Source organism: Babylonia areolata, chromosome 10 (assembly GCF_041734735.1).
Source record: "Babylonia areolata isolate BAREFJ2019XMU chromosome 10, ASM4173473v1, whole genome shotgun sequence".
In the NCBI taxonomy this organism is placed as follows: domain Eukaryota; kingdom Metazoa; phylum Mollusca; class Gastropoda; order Neogastropoda; family Buccinidae; genus Babylonia; species Babylonia areolata.
Window position 1 is genome coordinate 41,962,164 of NC_134885.1, and position 17,363 is coordinate 41,979,526.

At 46.1% G+C, this 17,363-nt stretch overlaps 1 protein-coding gene across 1 annotated transcript in view; it reads left to right on the forward strand.

Annotated features, from left to right (window-relative positions):
* Nucleotides 1-17,363, forward strand: part of LOC143287013 (uncharacterized) — a 62,382-nt gene that overhangs the window by 11,643 nt on the left and 33,376 nt on the right. Inside the window, exons 7-17 of the mRNA XM_076595020.1 lie at nt 813-940; nt 2,264-2,449; nt 3,596-3,772; nt 5,250-5,498; nt 7,733-7,909; nt 8,716-8,889; nt 9,941-10,192; nt 11,039-11,269; nt 13,810-13,995; nt 14,522-14,691; nt 16,044-16,238. Coding sequence (XP_076451135.1) covers nt 813-940; nt 2,264-2,449; nt 3,596-3,772; nt 5,250-5,498; nt 7,733-7,909; nt 8,716-8,889; nt 9,941-10,192; nt 11,039-11,269; nt 13,810-13,995; nt 14,522-14,691; nt 16,044-16,238 — 2,125 coding nt within the window. The remainder of the gene's footprint in view (nt 1-812; nt 941-2,263; nt 2,450-3,595; nt 3,773-5,249; nt 5,499-7,732; nt 7,910-8,715; nt 8,890-9,940; nt 10,193-11,038; nt 11,270-13,809; nt 13,996-14,521; nt 14,692-16,043; nt 16,239-17,363) is intronic.

The window sequence follows — 17,363 nt, forward strand, 5'->3', positions numbered from 1 at the left end:
CTCTGTTTCTCTGTGTCTCTCTCCCTCTGTTGCTCTCTGTCTCTGTCTCTGCTTCTGTCTCTGTCTCTCTCTCTGTCTCTCTCTGTCTCTGTCTGTTTCTCTCTCTCTCTCTCTCTCTCTCTCTCTCTCCCCTCTCTCTCTCCTCTCTCTCTCTATGTCTCTGTCTGTCTCTGTCTTTCTATGTCTGCCTCTCTCTCTGTTTCTCTCTGTCTGTCTCTTTGTCTATCTCTCTGTCTTTCTATGTCTGCCTCTCTCTTTCTTTGTCTGTCTCTCTGTCTGTCTCTGTCTCTCTTTGTCTTTCTGTGTTAGTGAAATGTTGGTTACTACCATTTTTCGTCAAAGAATGAACTTTGGTTTTGTTTCATTATTTACTTTCACCATTTTATTCGTTCATTCTAATGGTTTGTTATACAATCAAAGTATGTTGACGCATTCACCCATGTCACAAGGACCTCATGGCCAATGACATTAAAGCGTCAAACGTCAAGCGTCTCTGTCTCTGTCTCTGTCTCTGTCTCTCTCTCTCTCTCTCTCTCTCTCTCTCTCTCTCTCTCTCTCTCTCTCTCTCTCTCTCTCTCTCATACATGAGTATTATGGAATGATTGTCAATGTTAAGTGTGCGATTATGCAAATGTTCATGGGTTTTTGAACGTGTACCTAAGTTTTTCTTATTTCCCTTTATCCTTCCTCACTTTCTTTTCATTTGTCGCTCACACGAGCTGGATTATTCCCCTTGGCAGTAGAGCTGCAAAACGCTATTTGCCTGGGAAAAAAAAAGTGTCAGTGTCAGTGTTAGTTTCTCTCTCCGGCAGGGTGTCGCGTGTTAGCGGAGGTCCATCTTCGGGCGGCCTCTTCCCAGAGGGAACCACGTCAGTCATGTACAAGGCCAGAGACTCACACGGACTCGCCGACTACTGTCTCATCAACGTCCAGGTGTCAGGTGAGGACAGAGGAGTGAAGCGTCCATGCCTTGTTCCTTCCTTTCCCCTTTGTCTCTCTTTCTCTCCTTCTCTCTGTCTGTCTGTCTATCTCTTTCACTCCCTCCTCATACTGACACACACACACACACAGCGCGCGCGCGCGCTCTCTCAAGCACACTTACACATACACGCGCACGCGTGCGTACACATACACGCACACATACATACATACACGCGCGCGCACACACACATATACACATGCACATACACACATACACGCGCGCGCACACACACACACGTGCACACACATACACATAGACCCCCCCCCCCCCCACACACACACACATATATATATATATATATATATATATATATATATATATATATATATATATATATATGCGTGCACACACATGCACACACTACTATCACCCTTCCGGGCCCCTCCACACACACGCGCGCGCGCGCATGCACTCACACACACACACACACACACCATACGATCTCCATCCCTGTCTAGGGACATTGGGACATCGGGCTGACCTGTGTCTCATTGTATCGCATTGAATCGCATTGTGTTGTATTGTCGAATCACTTCGCATTATATTGCATCATATCGCATTGTATTGTGTTGTATCGCATCGTAACCTCTTCTATTCTGTTCTCTTGTAATTGTGTTGTATTTCAAATAGATATATCTGATTGCATCGCCTCGCATATCACCATACTGTAATCTATTGTACTGTAATGGCATTCTGTTATAAATGGATGTATTCCTTTGCATTGCTTCGTATCGTATTACATTGTATTGTTATTGTATTGCATTGCAGATGGGTTATGTTGTATTGTGACTGTGTTGCGTTGCATTATATTCCATGGCATCGGATGGCGCTGCATTGTATTCTGTTGCGAATTATTATGTTCTATCGCATCGTATCGTATTGTACGCCGCTAGATCTTATTGATCATTATTATATCCCATCGCATAGCATCGGCTTCCATTGTATTATATTGAATAGTATTATCACCATATTCCAATGCAACTCATCTCATTGCGTCGCTTTGTATTCCATTGTATTGCATTGCATATCATTATCATCACATTCCAAGCATCGCGTCGCATCTGATGGCATCACACTGTATTTCCATCGTATTGTAACTTGCATAATTATCCTCCTCCATATTCCAATCCTTTCCATTCCCACGTGCAATGCCCTGTCCTGCCCTGCCTTGCACTGCCCTGCCCTGCCCTGCCCTGCCTTGCCCTGCCTTGCCTTGCCCTGCCCTGCCCTGCCTTGCCTAACCTTGCCCTTTGCCTTGCCCGCACGCGCGCGGCGTTGCAGTCATCACGTGCTCCTCCGGGTTCACGACCCTGCAGAACGGGCAGATGACGTGCTCAGGTGCCAGACACAACATCTACGGCAGCGAGTGCACCCACAGCTGTTCAGCGGGCTACGAGCTGGTCGGCAGCAGTTCTGTTCGCTGCCAGAGCGACGGGACCTGGAGCTCCTCTTTCCCCACGTGTCAACGTAAGTTCCGGTTCTGGTTTCACTTTCAGTTCCGGTTCCGGTTTTAGTTCCGGTTCCGGTTCCCGTTTTCAGTTTTCGGTTCTGGTTCCGGTTCCGGTTTCAGTTTGTTTCAGTTCCGGTTCCGGTTTCAAGGAGGTGTCAGAGGTGGTATGGGCTGTTCCATAATGTATGCATTGAATCGCCCCTGTGGACTTTAAGAAAGAAGAAAACGAAAAGAAATAATAAAAGGAGAAAGAAAAGCAGATGCCTAACATTCCCATAAACCCAACGTCCCATCACAACCATAAATGCTTGCCTACCCTATGTTTTGTGCTCATCAAACATCACCAAGAAACAAAAAAAAAATGTTTAGAAAACATAAAGTGAACAAATGATTGAGTATTTAAAATAGTTATGCAAAAATGAAAAGATGCATTCAACAAAAAACAACAACAACAATGATAACGACGATGGTGATGATAATGATAATGATAGTAACAATCATCATTATTATCATCATCATCATGGCAATGGCAATGATAATAATATAGTACATGAATGGTGCAAATCCTCCATGTAATGGACCATCCAGCTTTCTGGGTAACTTATTCCAGTCCAAAGAATGTCTCAGCATCAAATCAGTCGTGACTGGAAAGTCATGGAAGTGGGATCTTTATACGTTTCAACAGGCAGTAACAAAAAAGCGAAGAGGGATGGGGAGAGAGAGAGAGAGAGAGAGAGAGAGAGAGAGAGAGAGAGTGTGTGTGTGTGTGTGTGCGTGCGTGCGTGTGTGTGTGTGTGTGTGTGTGTGAGGGAGAGGGGGCGAGAGATAGATAGATAGAGAGAATTTGCTCAATTATTTATTTATGTGTTACTTTATTTTATATCGGTTAACAAGCTGGTTGTATATGTCTTCCAGTACTTTTATCAGTTCAAAAATCCATTTATCCAATCCTGATGATAATTCTAATATTAATAATAATATTCATAATGATCATGATGATAATGATGACACTACTACTACTACTCTCACTAGTAATAAATACATAAATAAATAAATGGATAAATACACCATTCAACATTCGCACGCTTACACGTCTCTCCACCCCCACCCCCCCATTCCCCCACCCACCCACACCTTTACTCATGGTGCTATCAATCCGACAGCCGTGCAGTGCGGGGCCCCTGCTGGCGGGGTGGCTGGGGGCAGCCTGAGCTGCCCGCTTGGTCTCTCCTACAGTAGCATCTGCCTTGTCAACTGTCAGCCTGGCTACGTCCACACGGGCACCGCCTTCATCCAGTGTCAGGCCAACCAGAACTGGACCCTTGCGGATCCTTGCCAAGGTGATAATATCATTTTTCAGACTGTGGTCTGTTTTCATTTTGGATGAAAATATCGATGCAAGTGTATTAGATTATTTTTTTTTTTTTTGTTTAATGTGATGTTACTGTTCAGCATTTTTTTTTGTTGTTGTTGTTGTTGTTCTCACTGGGAGGTAATCGGTGATGACAAAGACACAGATGTCAGACAAATACACAAACACAGACACACATTCATACACACGTGCGCACCCGCGCGCAAACACAGAGTCCGCATGGCATATAAATGAATGTCATTAGAAAGGTACAGAAAGTCCATGCATAGGCGTTTCAAAAACAAAATGAAGCGTTCTCAGACCAGTTTTAAAAGACTGAAACGAGAAGAAAGAGTGGCGAAGATCGTAAGATAAACTGTTAATTAAATTAACACATAGACCATTCAAATGAGAATGAGTGACAAAGATCCTGAGGTGTAAACTGTTTAATTAACACACAGACCAATAAAATGAGATAAAGAGTGGCGAAGATCGTGAGATAAAATGTTTAATTAACACAGAGATCAATCAAATGAGAGAAAGAGTAGCGAAGATCGTGAGGTGTAATCTTTTTAATTAACACACAGACCAATCAGATGACAGAAAGACTGGCGAAGATGGTGAGTTAAACTGTATAAATTAACACACAGACCAATCAGATGACAGAAAGACTGGCGAAGATGGTGAGTTAAACTGTATAAATTAACACACAGACCAATCAGATGACAGAAAGACTGGCGAAGATGGTGAGTTAAACTGTATAAATTAACACACAGACCAATTAGAAGAGAGAAAAGAGTGGCCAGTATCGTGAGGTGTAAACTGTTTTGATTAAATGAACATGCAGACCAATACACTGACAGAAAGGCTGGCGAAGTTCGTAATCGTCAGGCAGAAGTTGTGAGCATCCGTCAGCCAGGGTCGATCATAGGTGAACATCCTCTTTATCCTGGCTATCTGCTCGTCTGGAACAACGTCGCTTATAGCTGTAGAGACCAATGTGAGAATGACAGTCTCTGTCGTAAAGGTCGCACGTGTGTGTCGTATCTTGTCTGCTGGAGCTGTTGCGCTCTTTTCTGCGTGCTCGTTTGTCTGCTGCTGCTGCATTCAACAGTTTCTCTTCCCCTGTCTTCTCGTGCTGGTTCAGGGTACTTCTCCACCTTGTGCTGGGGTCAGCTTGCAGATCCTCCCAGGGCGAAGATCGTGAGGTAAACTGTTTACTAAACAACACAGACCATTGAAATGAGAAAAAGAGAGTGGCTAGAACGTTTGGTGTAAACTGTTTAACACACAGACCAGTTAAATCAGAGAAAAAGAATGGCGAAGATCGTGAGGTAAACTGTTTCAATTAACACAGACCAGCATTTCTTAGATTAACACACAGACCAATAAAACGAGAGAAAAAGAGTGGCGAAGATCGTGAGGTGTAGGCTGTTGAATTAATTAGAATTAAAATCCACACACAGACCAAGAGGCGCCACGATTCCCCTCGGGCTGTCCTGCCAACCAGCAGCTGTTCTCGGGACCGTTGGGCTCTCCGGTCAGCGTGACCTGGCCTGACCCCCAGGTCACGGACAACAGTAACCAGTCGGTGACCTTGACCAGCAGCGTGGCCAAGGGCACTGCTGTGGGTCCTGGCTTCCACGTCATCTGGGTCACGGGCACCGACCCGGCCGGCAACTGGGCTCGCTGCAACTTTGTCGTGATGGTTCAAGGTGGGGCCGTTGTTCGTTTGGTTTGGGGTGTGTGGGTGGGTGGTTAGGTGTGAGTGGGTGGATGTGTTTGTATGTCTCAGGGAGGGCTAGTGGATGGGGGTGGGTGGATGTGTTTGTATGTCTCGGTGGCTAGTGATGGGGTGGATGGATGTGTTTGTATGTCTCGGGAGGGCTAGTGGATGTGAGTGGATGGATGTGTTTGTATGTCTCGGTGAGCTAGTGATGTGCGGATGGATGTGTTTGTATGTCTCGGGAGGGCTAGTGGATGTGCGTGGGTAGATGTGTTTGTATGTCTCGGGAGGGCTAGTGGATGTGCGTGGATGGATGTGTTTGTATGTCTCGGGAGAGCTAGTGGATGTGAGTGGGTGGATGTGTTTGTATGTCTCGGGAGGGCTAGTGGATGTGCGTGGATGGATGTGTTTGTATGTCTCGGGAGGGCTAGTGGATGTGAGTGGATGGATGTGTTTGTATGTCTCGGGAGGGCTAGTGGATGTGAATGGATGGATGTGTTTGTATGTCTCGGCAGGGCTAGTGGATGTGAATGGATGGATGTGTTTGTATGTCTCGGGAGGGCTAGTGAATGGAGGTGGGTGGATGTGTTTGTATGTCTCGGGAGGGCTAGTGGATGTGAGTGGATGGATGTGTTTGTATGTCTCGGGAGGGCTAGTGGATGGGGTGGGTGGATGTGTTTGTATGTCTCGGGAGGGCTAGTGGATGTGAGTGGATGGATGTGTTTGTATGTCTCGGTGGATGTGAGTGGATGGATGTGTTTGTATGTCTCGGGAGGGCTAGTGGATGGGGGTGGATGGATGTGTTTGTATGTCTCGGGAGGGCTAGTGGCTGGGGGTGGGTGGATGTGTTTGTATGTCTCGGGAGGGCTAGTGGATGGATGTGTTTGTATGTCTCGGGAGGGCTAGTGGATGGGGGTGCGGAGGGGATACTGGCGTGTGTGAGAATCGCTCCCATGCCTTCTGATTTTCTCGCTCTCTGGGCGGACGCATCACCACCAGGTCACCACTCCACTCCTTTTCTACTTCTCCTCCTTCCCTTTCTCCTCCTCCTTCTCCTTCTTCTTCTTCTCATCATCATCAGCAGCAGCAGCACCACCACCACCACCATCAACACCATCCTCATAATCATCACCATCATCAACGTCATCATCAACATCGTCATTCTTTTTTGTACAATTCGCTTTAGATATTTGAATGACTGATGAGACGATAGACCGAGGTCCCGTGTGCTGTGTGCTGCACGCATATGGCGTGCTGAAAAAGAACCCATGGCAAGAAGTCTTGCCGGTCCTCTGGTGAAATTCTGTGGAAGATGCACCATCTGACAGGCGTGTTTACGCACCGCGCGCAAATAATAATATATTATGAGGCATCTGCCCAGCAGATAAATGTGGTGCAGCGTATATATATATATATATATATATATATATATATATATATATATATCTTATCTTATCTTATCTGTCTATTATAATCAATGTGCAGTATAGTAGGCTATGTTTATAATTATATTCAAATAATGTTTCTTAATTCTTTCTGTTTTTACATTAAGAATACTAGTTATTACCTGCAGTGTGTGGATGTATGTATGAAACGGTATATGTGATATTTTTTTTACATTTGCATCTTCGTAATATTCGTAAAAGCTGTTGACTTTTACAGTTATGGTCCCCATGTTGTTTACTTGTCTATGTTGTGATAATGCGCCTGACCAAATTTCTCCAGTTGGAGATAATAAAGTTATTCTTATCTTCTTATCTTATCTTATATATATATATATATATATATGTGTGTGTGTGTGTGTGTGTGTGTGTGTGTGTGTGTGTGTGTGTATTAATTATGTGTGTGTGTGTGTGTATTAATTATGTGTGTGTGTGTGTCCGAACACAGAGACGCTTTCTTCTTGAAAAAAAAAAAAAGACCTGAACCTCAAAACTGAAACTTACCTATTTTCTTCATTATAATTCGGTGAACAGAACAGTGACGCCTTCGTGAGAAACCGAAACACCAAAACAGAAACTTAGTTATTAAGAATAATAAGATGTTTAAAAAAATCAAATATATTGATTTCAGTATAATTTTATAGTTGTTTTGTACCGTGTTTTGTCTTTAATTTAAAATGAAAATCTTTTTTTTAAAGAAACATTTTTTTCATTCTGAAATCGTTCTGTACCGGATTTTTTTTTTTTTTTTTTTTTTTTTTTTTTTTTTTTTTGTTGTCAGAGAGGACGTGCCCCACTTTCGTGGCGCCAGCCCACAGCCAGGTGTCATGCACGAGCGGCCTGGTGGAAGGGTCGGAGTGCAGTCTGGCCTGTGACCCCGGCTACCAGCTTCAGGGCAACGCCAGCGTGCGGTGTGTTAGCCCCGGGGTGTGGGACTCGACGCTGCCCACCTGCCATGGTCAGTCCGTGTGAGGTGACCTCCTGTTGCGGCATGGATTGTCGCCCCTGCATGTATTGTCGCCCCTGCAAGGATTGTCGCCGTTGACAAAATGTGCAGCCCTCATTGCACATACTTGTTGTCGCCCCTCTGCATTGGTCCTGTTGTTGCGGCATGGATTGTCGCCCCTGCATGGACTGTAATACGTGCACATCTCACTGCACATGCTTATGGTCGCCCCTCTGCAGTGTTGCTGATTTTGTTGTTGCGTCAATCCATGCAGGGGCGACAATACATGAAGCAGCAGGGTGGTCTCCAGCTTACTTAGTACTAGTAATACTATAAACATGATTGTTTTTTGTGGTTTGTGGTTGTGTTTTACTGGTTGTGGTTGTAATCGTGTATGTGTTGTGGTGTTGGTGTTGGTGTTGTGTTCTGTTGTGTGGTGAGGTGTTATTTTGTTGTCGTTGTTTGTGTTGTTGTGTTTTTGTTGCTGTTGTTGTCGTTGTATTGTGATGTATCGTGTCGCGTCGTGTCGCGTAGTGTTGTGTTGTGTCGTGTCTCGTTGTATCGCATCGTGTCGTGTTGCGTCGTGTCGTGCCGTGTCGTGTCGCATTGTGTCACGTGGCGTCGCCTCGTGTCGTGTCGTTACGTATATATATATATATATATATATATATATATATATATATATATATATATATATATATATATATATAAAGACAGAGAGAGAGAGAGAGAGAGAGAGAGAGAGAATAGATACATACACTACATACACTGATATATTGATTCGAACATACATACATACATACTGTCATGGTGTGCAGCCATCTCCTGCCCAGCGCCTGTGGCCCCAAGCCATGGCAGCTTCCAGTGTGGCTGGGGGATGGAGTTCCGGTCCCTGTGCACTTTGACCTGTGACCCTGGCTACGGCCTTCAGGGCTCACCATCCGTTCAGTGTCTGGCTAACGGAACCTGGTCGGCTGCCGGCACCTGTGAAGGTATACATACATACATACATACATACATACATACATATATATATATATATATATATATATATATATACACAAGTCAGTGGGAAGGAGTGGTGGGGGACCTGTCAAGGTTTGTGATTAACATGGCCTCGTTGACTGCTGTATCTCGCGTGAAATGAGAGCAGTTCTATGGCATGAGGGTTTGTTGTTGTTGTTGTTGTTTGACCTCGATCGTCATCACCATCTGCTAACTTTTTTTTTTTTAAATCCTCTTTATGTTTCTTCTTTCTTCTTCTTTCTTCTTCTTTCTTCTTCTTCTTCTTCTTCCTCCTCCTCCTCCACCGCCTCCTCCTTCTTCCTCTACTGCTTCTACTACTACTCCTACCACTACAATTACTACTCCTACAACTACATCATCATCTTCTTTCTGTCACCTCACCCTCTACCCTTAGTCCCCCTACCCATCCTACCCGACTCACCGGCGACGGGCGCAATAGCCGAGTGGTTAAAGCGCTGGACTTTCAATCTGAGGGTCCCCGGTTCGAATCACGGTGACGGCGCCTGGTGGGTAAAGGGTGGAGATTTTTCTGATCTCCCATGTCAACATATGTGCAGACCTGCTAGTGCCTGAGCTCCCTTCGTGTGTATACGCACGCAGAAAATCAAATACGCTCGATAATGACCTTGTGATCCATGTCAGTGTTCGGTGGGCCATGGGTTGTGGACACAAGGACATACCCACCAAGCACACCCCGTAAAAGGAGTGTGGCTGCCAACTTGGCGGCGTAGATAAACAAAACGGTCATACTCGTAAAATGTTACATGTCTGTCTGAGTATGTATACATGTGTGCGTGCCTGAAATCAGATTGAATGACACAGGAAACGAATGATGACCGCCCAATGGTAGCCGTCAGTCGGCTCTACCCAAGTAGGCAGTCTGTTGTGCAAATGACCCCGAGCTTGCAAAACGCTTAGAGCTTGGTCTCCGACCAAGGAGAGGCGCTATGTAAGTATCAATATCAAATAAAATAAAATATTTCTTCTTTTTTTTCTTTCTTTTTTTCGCGAGAACAGACACAGAGCTCCCACAGTTTGTCAACAACCCGTGCCACAGCAACCTGAATGTGTTCTCTCCCCGGCTGGGCCAGCCTGCCATCGTCACCTTTTCCAACCCTGACGTCACCGACAACTCCGGAAGTCCCTTGAACCTGACCAGCGACGTCACTTCCGGCTCGTCGTTTCCGGTGGGCGTGACGCCGGTGACTTTCACGGTGACGGACGTCGCGGGGAATTCTGTGACCTGTGTCTTCACCGTCACTGTCACGTGTGAGTGTTGGTGTTGTTGTCGTTGTTGTTTTGTTGTGCTGCTGCCGTTGTGTTGGTCGTAGTTGGTGTTGCTGTTGTTATGTTGTTGCTGTTGTTGTCGTTGTTGTTGTGTTTCTGAAGTGTTGCGATGTGTTGTTGTGGTGGTGGTGGTGTGGTGTGTAGTGGTGGTTTGTTGTTGTTGTTGTGCTGTGTTGTTGCTATGACGTGTTGTTGCGTTGCTGTTGTGTTGTTGTTGTGTGGTGTTGTGACGTGTTGTTGTTGTGTGGTGTTGTGACGTGTTGTTGTGGTGGTGGTAGTTGTGTTGTTACGCGTTGCGTTGCGTTGTTGTTGTTGTGTTGTGTTGTTGTTGTGGTGGTGGTTGTGTTGTTATGCGTTGCGTTGCGTTGTTGTTGTTGTGCTGTGTTGTTGTTATTGTTGTTATGACGTGTTGTTGCGTTGCTGTGGTGTTGTTGTTGTGTTGTGTTGTGTCGTGTTGTTTTTGTTGAGTTGCGATGTTGCCGATGCGTTGCGCTGTGTGGCATGGCAGCTGTGTCGTGTTGCGTTGTGCGCTTTTTGCGTGATTTATGGCACCGCACCCCCTGCTATTTTGTTCAAAATCTCATCTGTATGATATGCTGAGCTTGTGTTCATTTCATCCGTGTGCCTCCAAAATTCTGTGTAAATGTGTGTGTGTGTGTGTGTGTGTGTGTGTGTGTGTGTGTGTGTGTGTGTGTGTGTGTGTGTGTGTGTGTGTGCGCGTGCGTACGTGTGTGTGTGTGTGTGTGTGTGTGTGTGTGTGAGTGTGTGTGTACATGTGTGTGTACGTCTATGAATGAAGACTCTGACCTTTAACTGACTGAATTCCAGCACTGGTCTGCGACCCCCCGAACCTGGAAGCCGCCAACAGGACACGAACACTGATGACCTACACCTGCCCGGACGGCTATGTCTACGGGGCCACGTGCACTCTGGGCTGCAGCCACGGCTTCCCCTTATCGGGATCGTCCAACATCACCTGTGAGGTCAACAACCAGACCTACCCCCCTACCACGGAGTGGGTGTGGCCAGAACCTCACTTGGGTCCGCCGGAATGCAAAGGTACATTTGGGTGTGGGTTTTTGTTTCTTTTTGTTTTTGTTTTCTTGTTGTTGTTTTTTTCTATCGTATATCTTTATCTATGTATTGTTTTTATTTGTTCTAAACACATGAAGCGACGGGGCCTGGTGTGTGGGGGTCAGTTTCCTTCCTGAGGAGTTTTATTGGGTGGAGAGGGTAGGGGTAGAGGCGGAGAGAGAGGGGTAGTTAAGTTTCTTGGTTGATCATTTCTCTGCAGCTCTTATTCATCTAGCTGGCAAGTATGCATGCGCGTATACACACGCGCACGCACACACACACACACACACACACACACACACACACACACGTGTGCGCGCACGCACACACACGCACAAACACACACACTCTCTCTCTCTCTCTAGACAGTGTTCCCTGTCTTTAAAGCTGGTGATCCATCTGACCCTGCTAACTATAGGCCTATATCAATATTATCCACATTATCCAAACCCCTCGAAAAACATATTAAACTTTATCTTCAAGCACATTTCAGCAAATATGATTTATTTCATCCCAATCAAAGTGGCTTTAGAAAAAATCATTCCTGTCACACCGCACTAACAAATCTCGTAGAAGAATGGCATTTAAACATAAACAACGACTTATTTACTGGGTCTGTTTTTATTGATTTTGCTAAAGCTTTTGATACTATTGATCACAATCTTCTCTCAAAAAAATTACTCATGTATGGATTATCCCCTGAATCTGTCGAACTTGTATCTTCCTTTCTTAATAGTAGGAAACAAATTGTCTTCCAAGATTCTAAAGTATCCCCTCTTATGCCAATCAATTATGGAATTCCTCAGGGATCAGTGTTAGGGCCTGTTTTATTTTCAATATATATAAATGACATTCCACTTTTCGTTTCATCTTCTTGTGAACTTTTCGCTGATGACACAACCCTCCATAAAAAAGACACAAATGTCGATGCCGTATGTACTCAGTTGCAGAGTGATATTGATAAACTCGTAAAATGGACCGAAATTAATCACATGGCTATTCATCCACACAAATCAAAATTTATCCTGTGTGACTGTGAGGCCTGTCCGCTGTGAGATGTTGTCCTGTGTGACTGTGAGGCCTGTCCGCTGTGAGATGTTGTCCTGTGTGACTGTGAGGCTTGAGATGTTGTCTGTGTGACTGTGAGGCCTGTCCGCTGTGAGATGTTGTCCTGTGTGACTGTGAGGCCTGTCCGCTGTGAGATGTTGTCCTGTGTGACTGTGAGGCCTGTCCACTGTGAGATGTTGTCCTGTGTGACTGTGAGGCCTGAGATGTTGTCCTGTGTGACTGTGAGGCCTGTCCACTGTCAGATGTTGTCCTGTGTGACTGTGAGGCCTGTCCGCTGTGAGATGTCCCGTGTGACTGTGAGGCCTGTCCGCTGTGAGATGTTGTCCTGTGTGACTGTGAGGCCTGTCCACTGTGAGATGTCCTGTGTGACTGTGAGGCCTGTCCGCTGTGAGATGTTGTCCTGTGTGACTGTGAGGCCTGTCCGCTGTGAGATGTTGTCCTGTGTGTGACTGTGAGGCCTGTCCACTGTCAGATGTTGTCCTGTGTGACTGTGAGGCCTGTCCGCTGTGAGATGTCCTGTGTGACTGTGAGGCCTGTCCACTGTCAGATGTTGTCCTGTGTGACTGTGAGGCCTGTCCGCTGTGAGATGTTGTCCTGTGTGTGACTGTGAGGCCTGTCCACTGTCAGATGTTGTCCTGTGTGACTGTGAGGCCTGTCCGCTGTGAGATGTCCTGTGTGACTGTGAGGCCTGTCCACTGTGAGATGTTGTCCTGTGTGACTGTGAGGCCTGAGATGTTGTCCTGTGTGACTGTGAGGCCTGTCCGCTGTCAGATGTTGTCCTGTGTGACTGTGAGGCCTGTCCGCTGTGAGATGATGTCCTGTGTGACTGTGAGGCCTGTCCGCTGTGAGATTCTGTCCTCCCATCTCCTCTTGTCTTCAGCCTGTCTCCTCTTCTTCTTGTTGCTCCCTGCACTGTTCCTGCAGGATCGTCTTGGCCAGTCCTGATGAACGGTGAGGCGTGCTGGCCATACCTCTTCAATGTTTTCTTTACGGTGGGTCAGTCAGTAGGTAAAGTGGCCCGATATGGCTTGCTTGACTTACAGATATAGCTTACTTGCGTACAATGGGAAATCAGTGGCAGCTTAGTCTTTTGTGAAGGACTATGACTCTCAAAGTAGGAGGTAAAATTGCACTGACTCTTAGCGCTGCAGCTTTGGGGGTTGTTTGGCCTTTGGGGAACCATCCCAACACCGACTGTCTAAAAAAACAAACCCTATTGGTCGAGAGAGTGGGGATGGGAGTAACTTGCACAAGACACCCTCCACTAAAATAAAAAGTTAGCCTAGATAGTTGGGACTGCTAGCAGTTGTCTCCTCTGCTGTTCTGATGGTCATAGTCGGACACGACTGACTATCATACCGTGGTCAATAGATCATACGGCCCGATAACTTGCTGGACTACAAAATACTGATATAGCTTACTTTTGTACACGTGACATCGTTCAATCTCCTCCACAGAGGACAACTGTCCGACGCTGAATGCCGGGGTTAACGGGGCGCTGGCATGTTTCCTGGGTAACTACGGCAAGGACTGCCTCATGTCCTGCGCAGAGAACTGGGACATCCCCGCCTACACGGACGGTCGCTTCGTCTGCGCCAACAGCAATGGCTACTGGCTTCCCCCTACGGTGCCCGGCTGCGTTGGTGAGCTTTGGGGGCGTTTCGTTTGTTTCTTTTTTGTATCACTCTTTTTTTGTCACAACAGATTTCTCTGTGTGAAAATCGGGCTGCTCTCCCCAGGGAGAGCACGTCGCTATACTGAGAGCGCCACCCTTGTTGTTGTTGTTGTTGTTATTGTTGTTGTTTTTCCTGCCTGCAGTTGTTTTGTTTTGTTTTTTTTACCTGTCGAAGTGGTTTTTTCTACAGAATTTTGCAAGGGACAACCCTTTTGTTGCCGTGGGTTTTCTCGGGTGCGCTTTGTGCATGCTGCACACGGGACCTCGATTAGAGGATGGATGGATGGAGGGATGAATTTTTTCACTGATTGATCGATCGATCGGTTGACTGGCGGATCGATTAATAGATTTTTTTTTCTGACAGATTGACTGACTGGTTGATGAGTGGATGGATTGATGGATGGATGGATTTTTCCTGACTAATTAACTGATTCATCGATCGATTGAATGACTGATAAATGAATGATTATTCATTTTTCTCCTTTTTTTTATAGTGCGGATGCTGCCCGGCAGGGTACGGCTGCAGACAGACGTCTTCTACTTCTCTGGGTCCTGCTCGACGTCCCTGGACAGCCTGAAGCAGAACTTCATCGCCCGCATCAGCAACTCCACCTGGAAGGACGCCTGCGTGGGCGTAGCGTCCTGCGTCTGGCAGAACGTGCAGGTGGGTGGGTGTACAGTCCTGCGTCTGGCAGAACGTGCAGGTGGGTGGCTATGCAGTCCTGCGTCTGGCAGAACGTGCAGGTGGGTGGGCGTAGCGTCCTGCGTCTGGCAGAACGTGCAGGTGGGTGGGTATGCAGTCCTGCGTCTGGCAGAACGTGCAGGTGGGTGGGTATGCAGTCCTGCGTCTGGCAGAACGTGCAGGTGGGTGGGCGTAGCGTCCTGCGTCTGGCAGAACGTGCAGGTGGGTGGGCGTAGCGTCCTGCGTCTGGCAGAACGTGCAGGTGGGTGGGCGTAGCGTCCTGCGTCTGGCAGAACGTGCAGGTGGGTGGGCGTAGCGTCCTGCGTCTGGCAGAACGTGCAGGTGGGTGGATATGCAGTCCTGCGTCTGGCAGAACGTGCAGGTGGGTGGGTATGCAGTCCTGCGTCTGGCAGAACGTGCAGGTGGGTGGGTATGCAGTCCTGCGTCTGGCAGAACGTGCAGGTGGGTGGCTATGCAGTCCTGCGTCTGGCAGAACGTGCAGGTGGGTGGGCGTAGCGTCCTGCGTCTGGCAGAACGTGCAGGTGGGTGGGCGTAGCGTCCTGCGTCTGGCAGAACGTGCAGGTGGGTGGGTATGCAGTCCTGCGTCTGGCAGAACGTGCAGGTGGGTGGGTATGCAGTCCTGCGTCTGGCAGAACGTGCAGGTGGGTGGGTATGCAGTCCTGCGTCTGGCAGAACGTGCAGGTGGGTGGGTATGCAGTCCTGCGTCTGGCAGAACGTGCAGGTGGGTGGGCGTAGCGTCCTGCGTCTGGCAGAACGTGCAGGTGGGTGGCTATGCAGTCCGAGCAACTAACGCGCTCGCGTGCGAGACAGGCCTAAAATAGACGTACCATGTTTCAACGTACGTATTCAGAGGGAAACGTTGTTCTTACCGTGTATCATTTGGCGATGTGTATTTTGTACTTTGTGGGTTCCAATCTAATAATTATTTGCTTGTTTGTTCAAACCATTAAATCAAAGACGCCAGCGTCTTCCGATTCCTTGACGTGGAGGTGGGGCTGGAGGGTGGGGGTGGGGGTGAGGGGGGGTAGTGGGGGGGTAGGCAGGAGTAGGTCAAATCTCGGTCTCTCCGATTGGTCAGCAGCAAGCAGGAACTCATTTGTGGACAGCAAGAAGTGGGACATTTTGGCTGTTGAAAATGTCCGCATGGGACATTTTGATCGGTGAGAAAGTCCCCGGGGGGGGGGGGGGGGGGGGGGGGGAGATATTTCCAGCGGTCGAATTGTCCCCCGGGGACGTTTCCGGAGTGGAGGACAATCTGGGATACTACACCGGCAAGTAAGGGGGTTATACTTTTTTTTTTCTTTTTCTCCAAGGTGTCGTGCGGCCCCACACAGGGATTCGGAAGAAGGAAGAGGGCAGCAGACCTTTGGACCGGACTGTTCCACAGATTCACGAGAACTGTACACAGCCTTCTCAGACGGAAGCGGCAGACCCATTACGTGCTCATCGCGTTCGAAATCGCCCTGGACTACATGGAAGAGAATGTGACTCGTCAACAGGCGTATCAGGTAAAGATTGTATTGTATCGTATTGTATTGTATTGTATTGTATTGTATTGTATTGTATTGTATTGTATTGTATTGTATTGTATTGTATCGTATCGTATCGTATTGTATTGTATCGTATCGTATTATATTGTATTGTATTGTATTGTATCGTATCGTATTGTATTGTATTGTATTGTATCGTATCGTATCGTATTGTATCGTATTGTATTGTATTGTATTGTATTGTATCGTATCGTATTGTATCGTATTGTATTGTATCGTATCGTATTGTATCGTATTGTATTGTATTGTATTGTATTGTATCGTATCGTATTGTATTGTATTGTATTGTATCGTATCGTATTGTATCGTATTGTATTGTATTGTATTGTATTGTATCGTATTGTATTGTATTGTATTGTATTGTATCGTATTGTATCGTATCGTATCGTATTGTATCGTATTGTATTGTATTGTATTGTATTGTATTGTATCGTATCGTATTGTATCGTATTGTATTGTATCGTATCGTATTGTATCGTATTGTATTGTATTGTATCGTATCGTATTGTATCGTATCGTATTGTATCGTATTATATTGTATTGTATTGTATCGTATCGTATTGTATCGTATTGTATTGTATTGTATTGTATCGTATTGTATTGTATTGTATTGTATTGTATCGTATCGTATTGTATTGTATTGTATTGTATTGTATTGTATTGTATCGTATTGTATTGTATCGTATCGTATCGTATTGTATTGTATTGTATCGTATCGTATTGTATCGTATTGTATTGTATTGTATTATATCGTATCGTATTGTATTGTATTGTATCGTATCGTATTGTATCGTATTGTATTGTATTGTATTGTATCGTATTGTATCGTATTGTATTGTATTGTATTGTATCGTATCGTATTGTATCGTATTGTATTGTATTGTATTGTATTTCTTCGTGTATTTTTTCTGTCTGCAGTTTATTTGTGGATTTTTCTACAGAATTTTGCCAGGGACAACCGTTTTGCTGTCGTGGGTTCTTTTATGTGCGTTAAGTACATGCTGCACACAGGACCTCGGTTTATCGTCTGATGCGAATGATGATCAAAATCATGGTTATGAAGATAATGACAACCAGACGAAG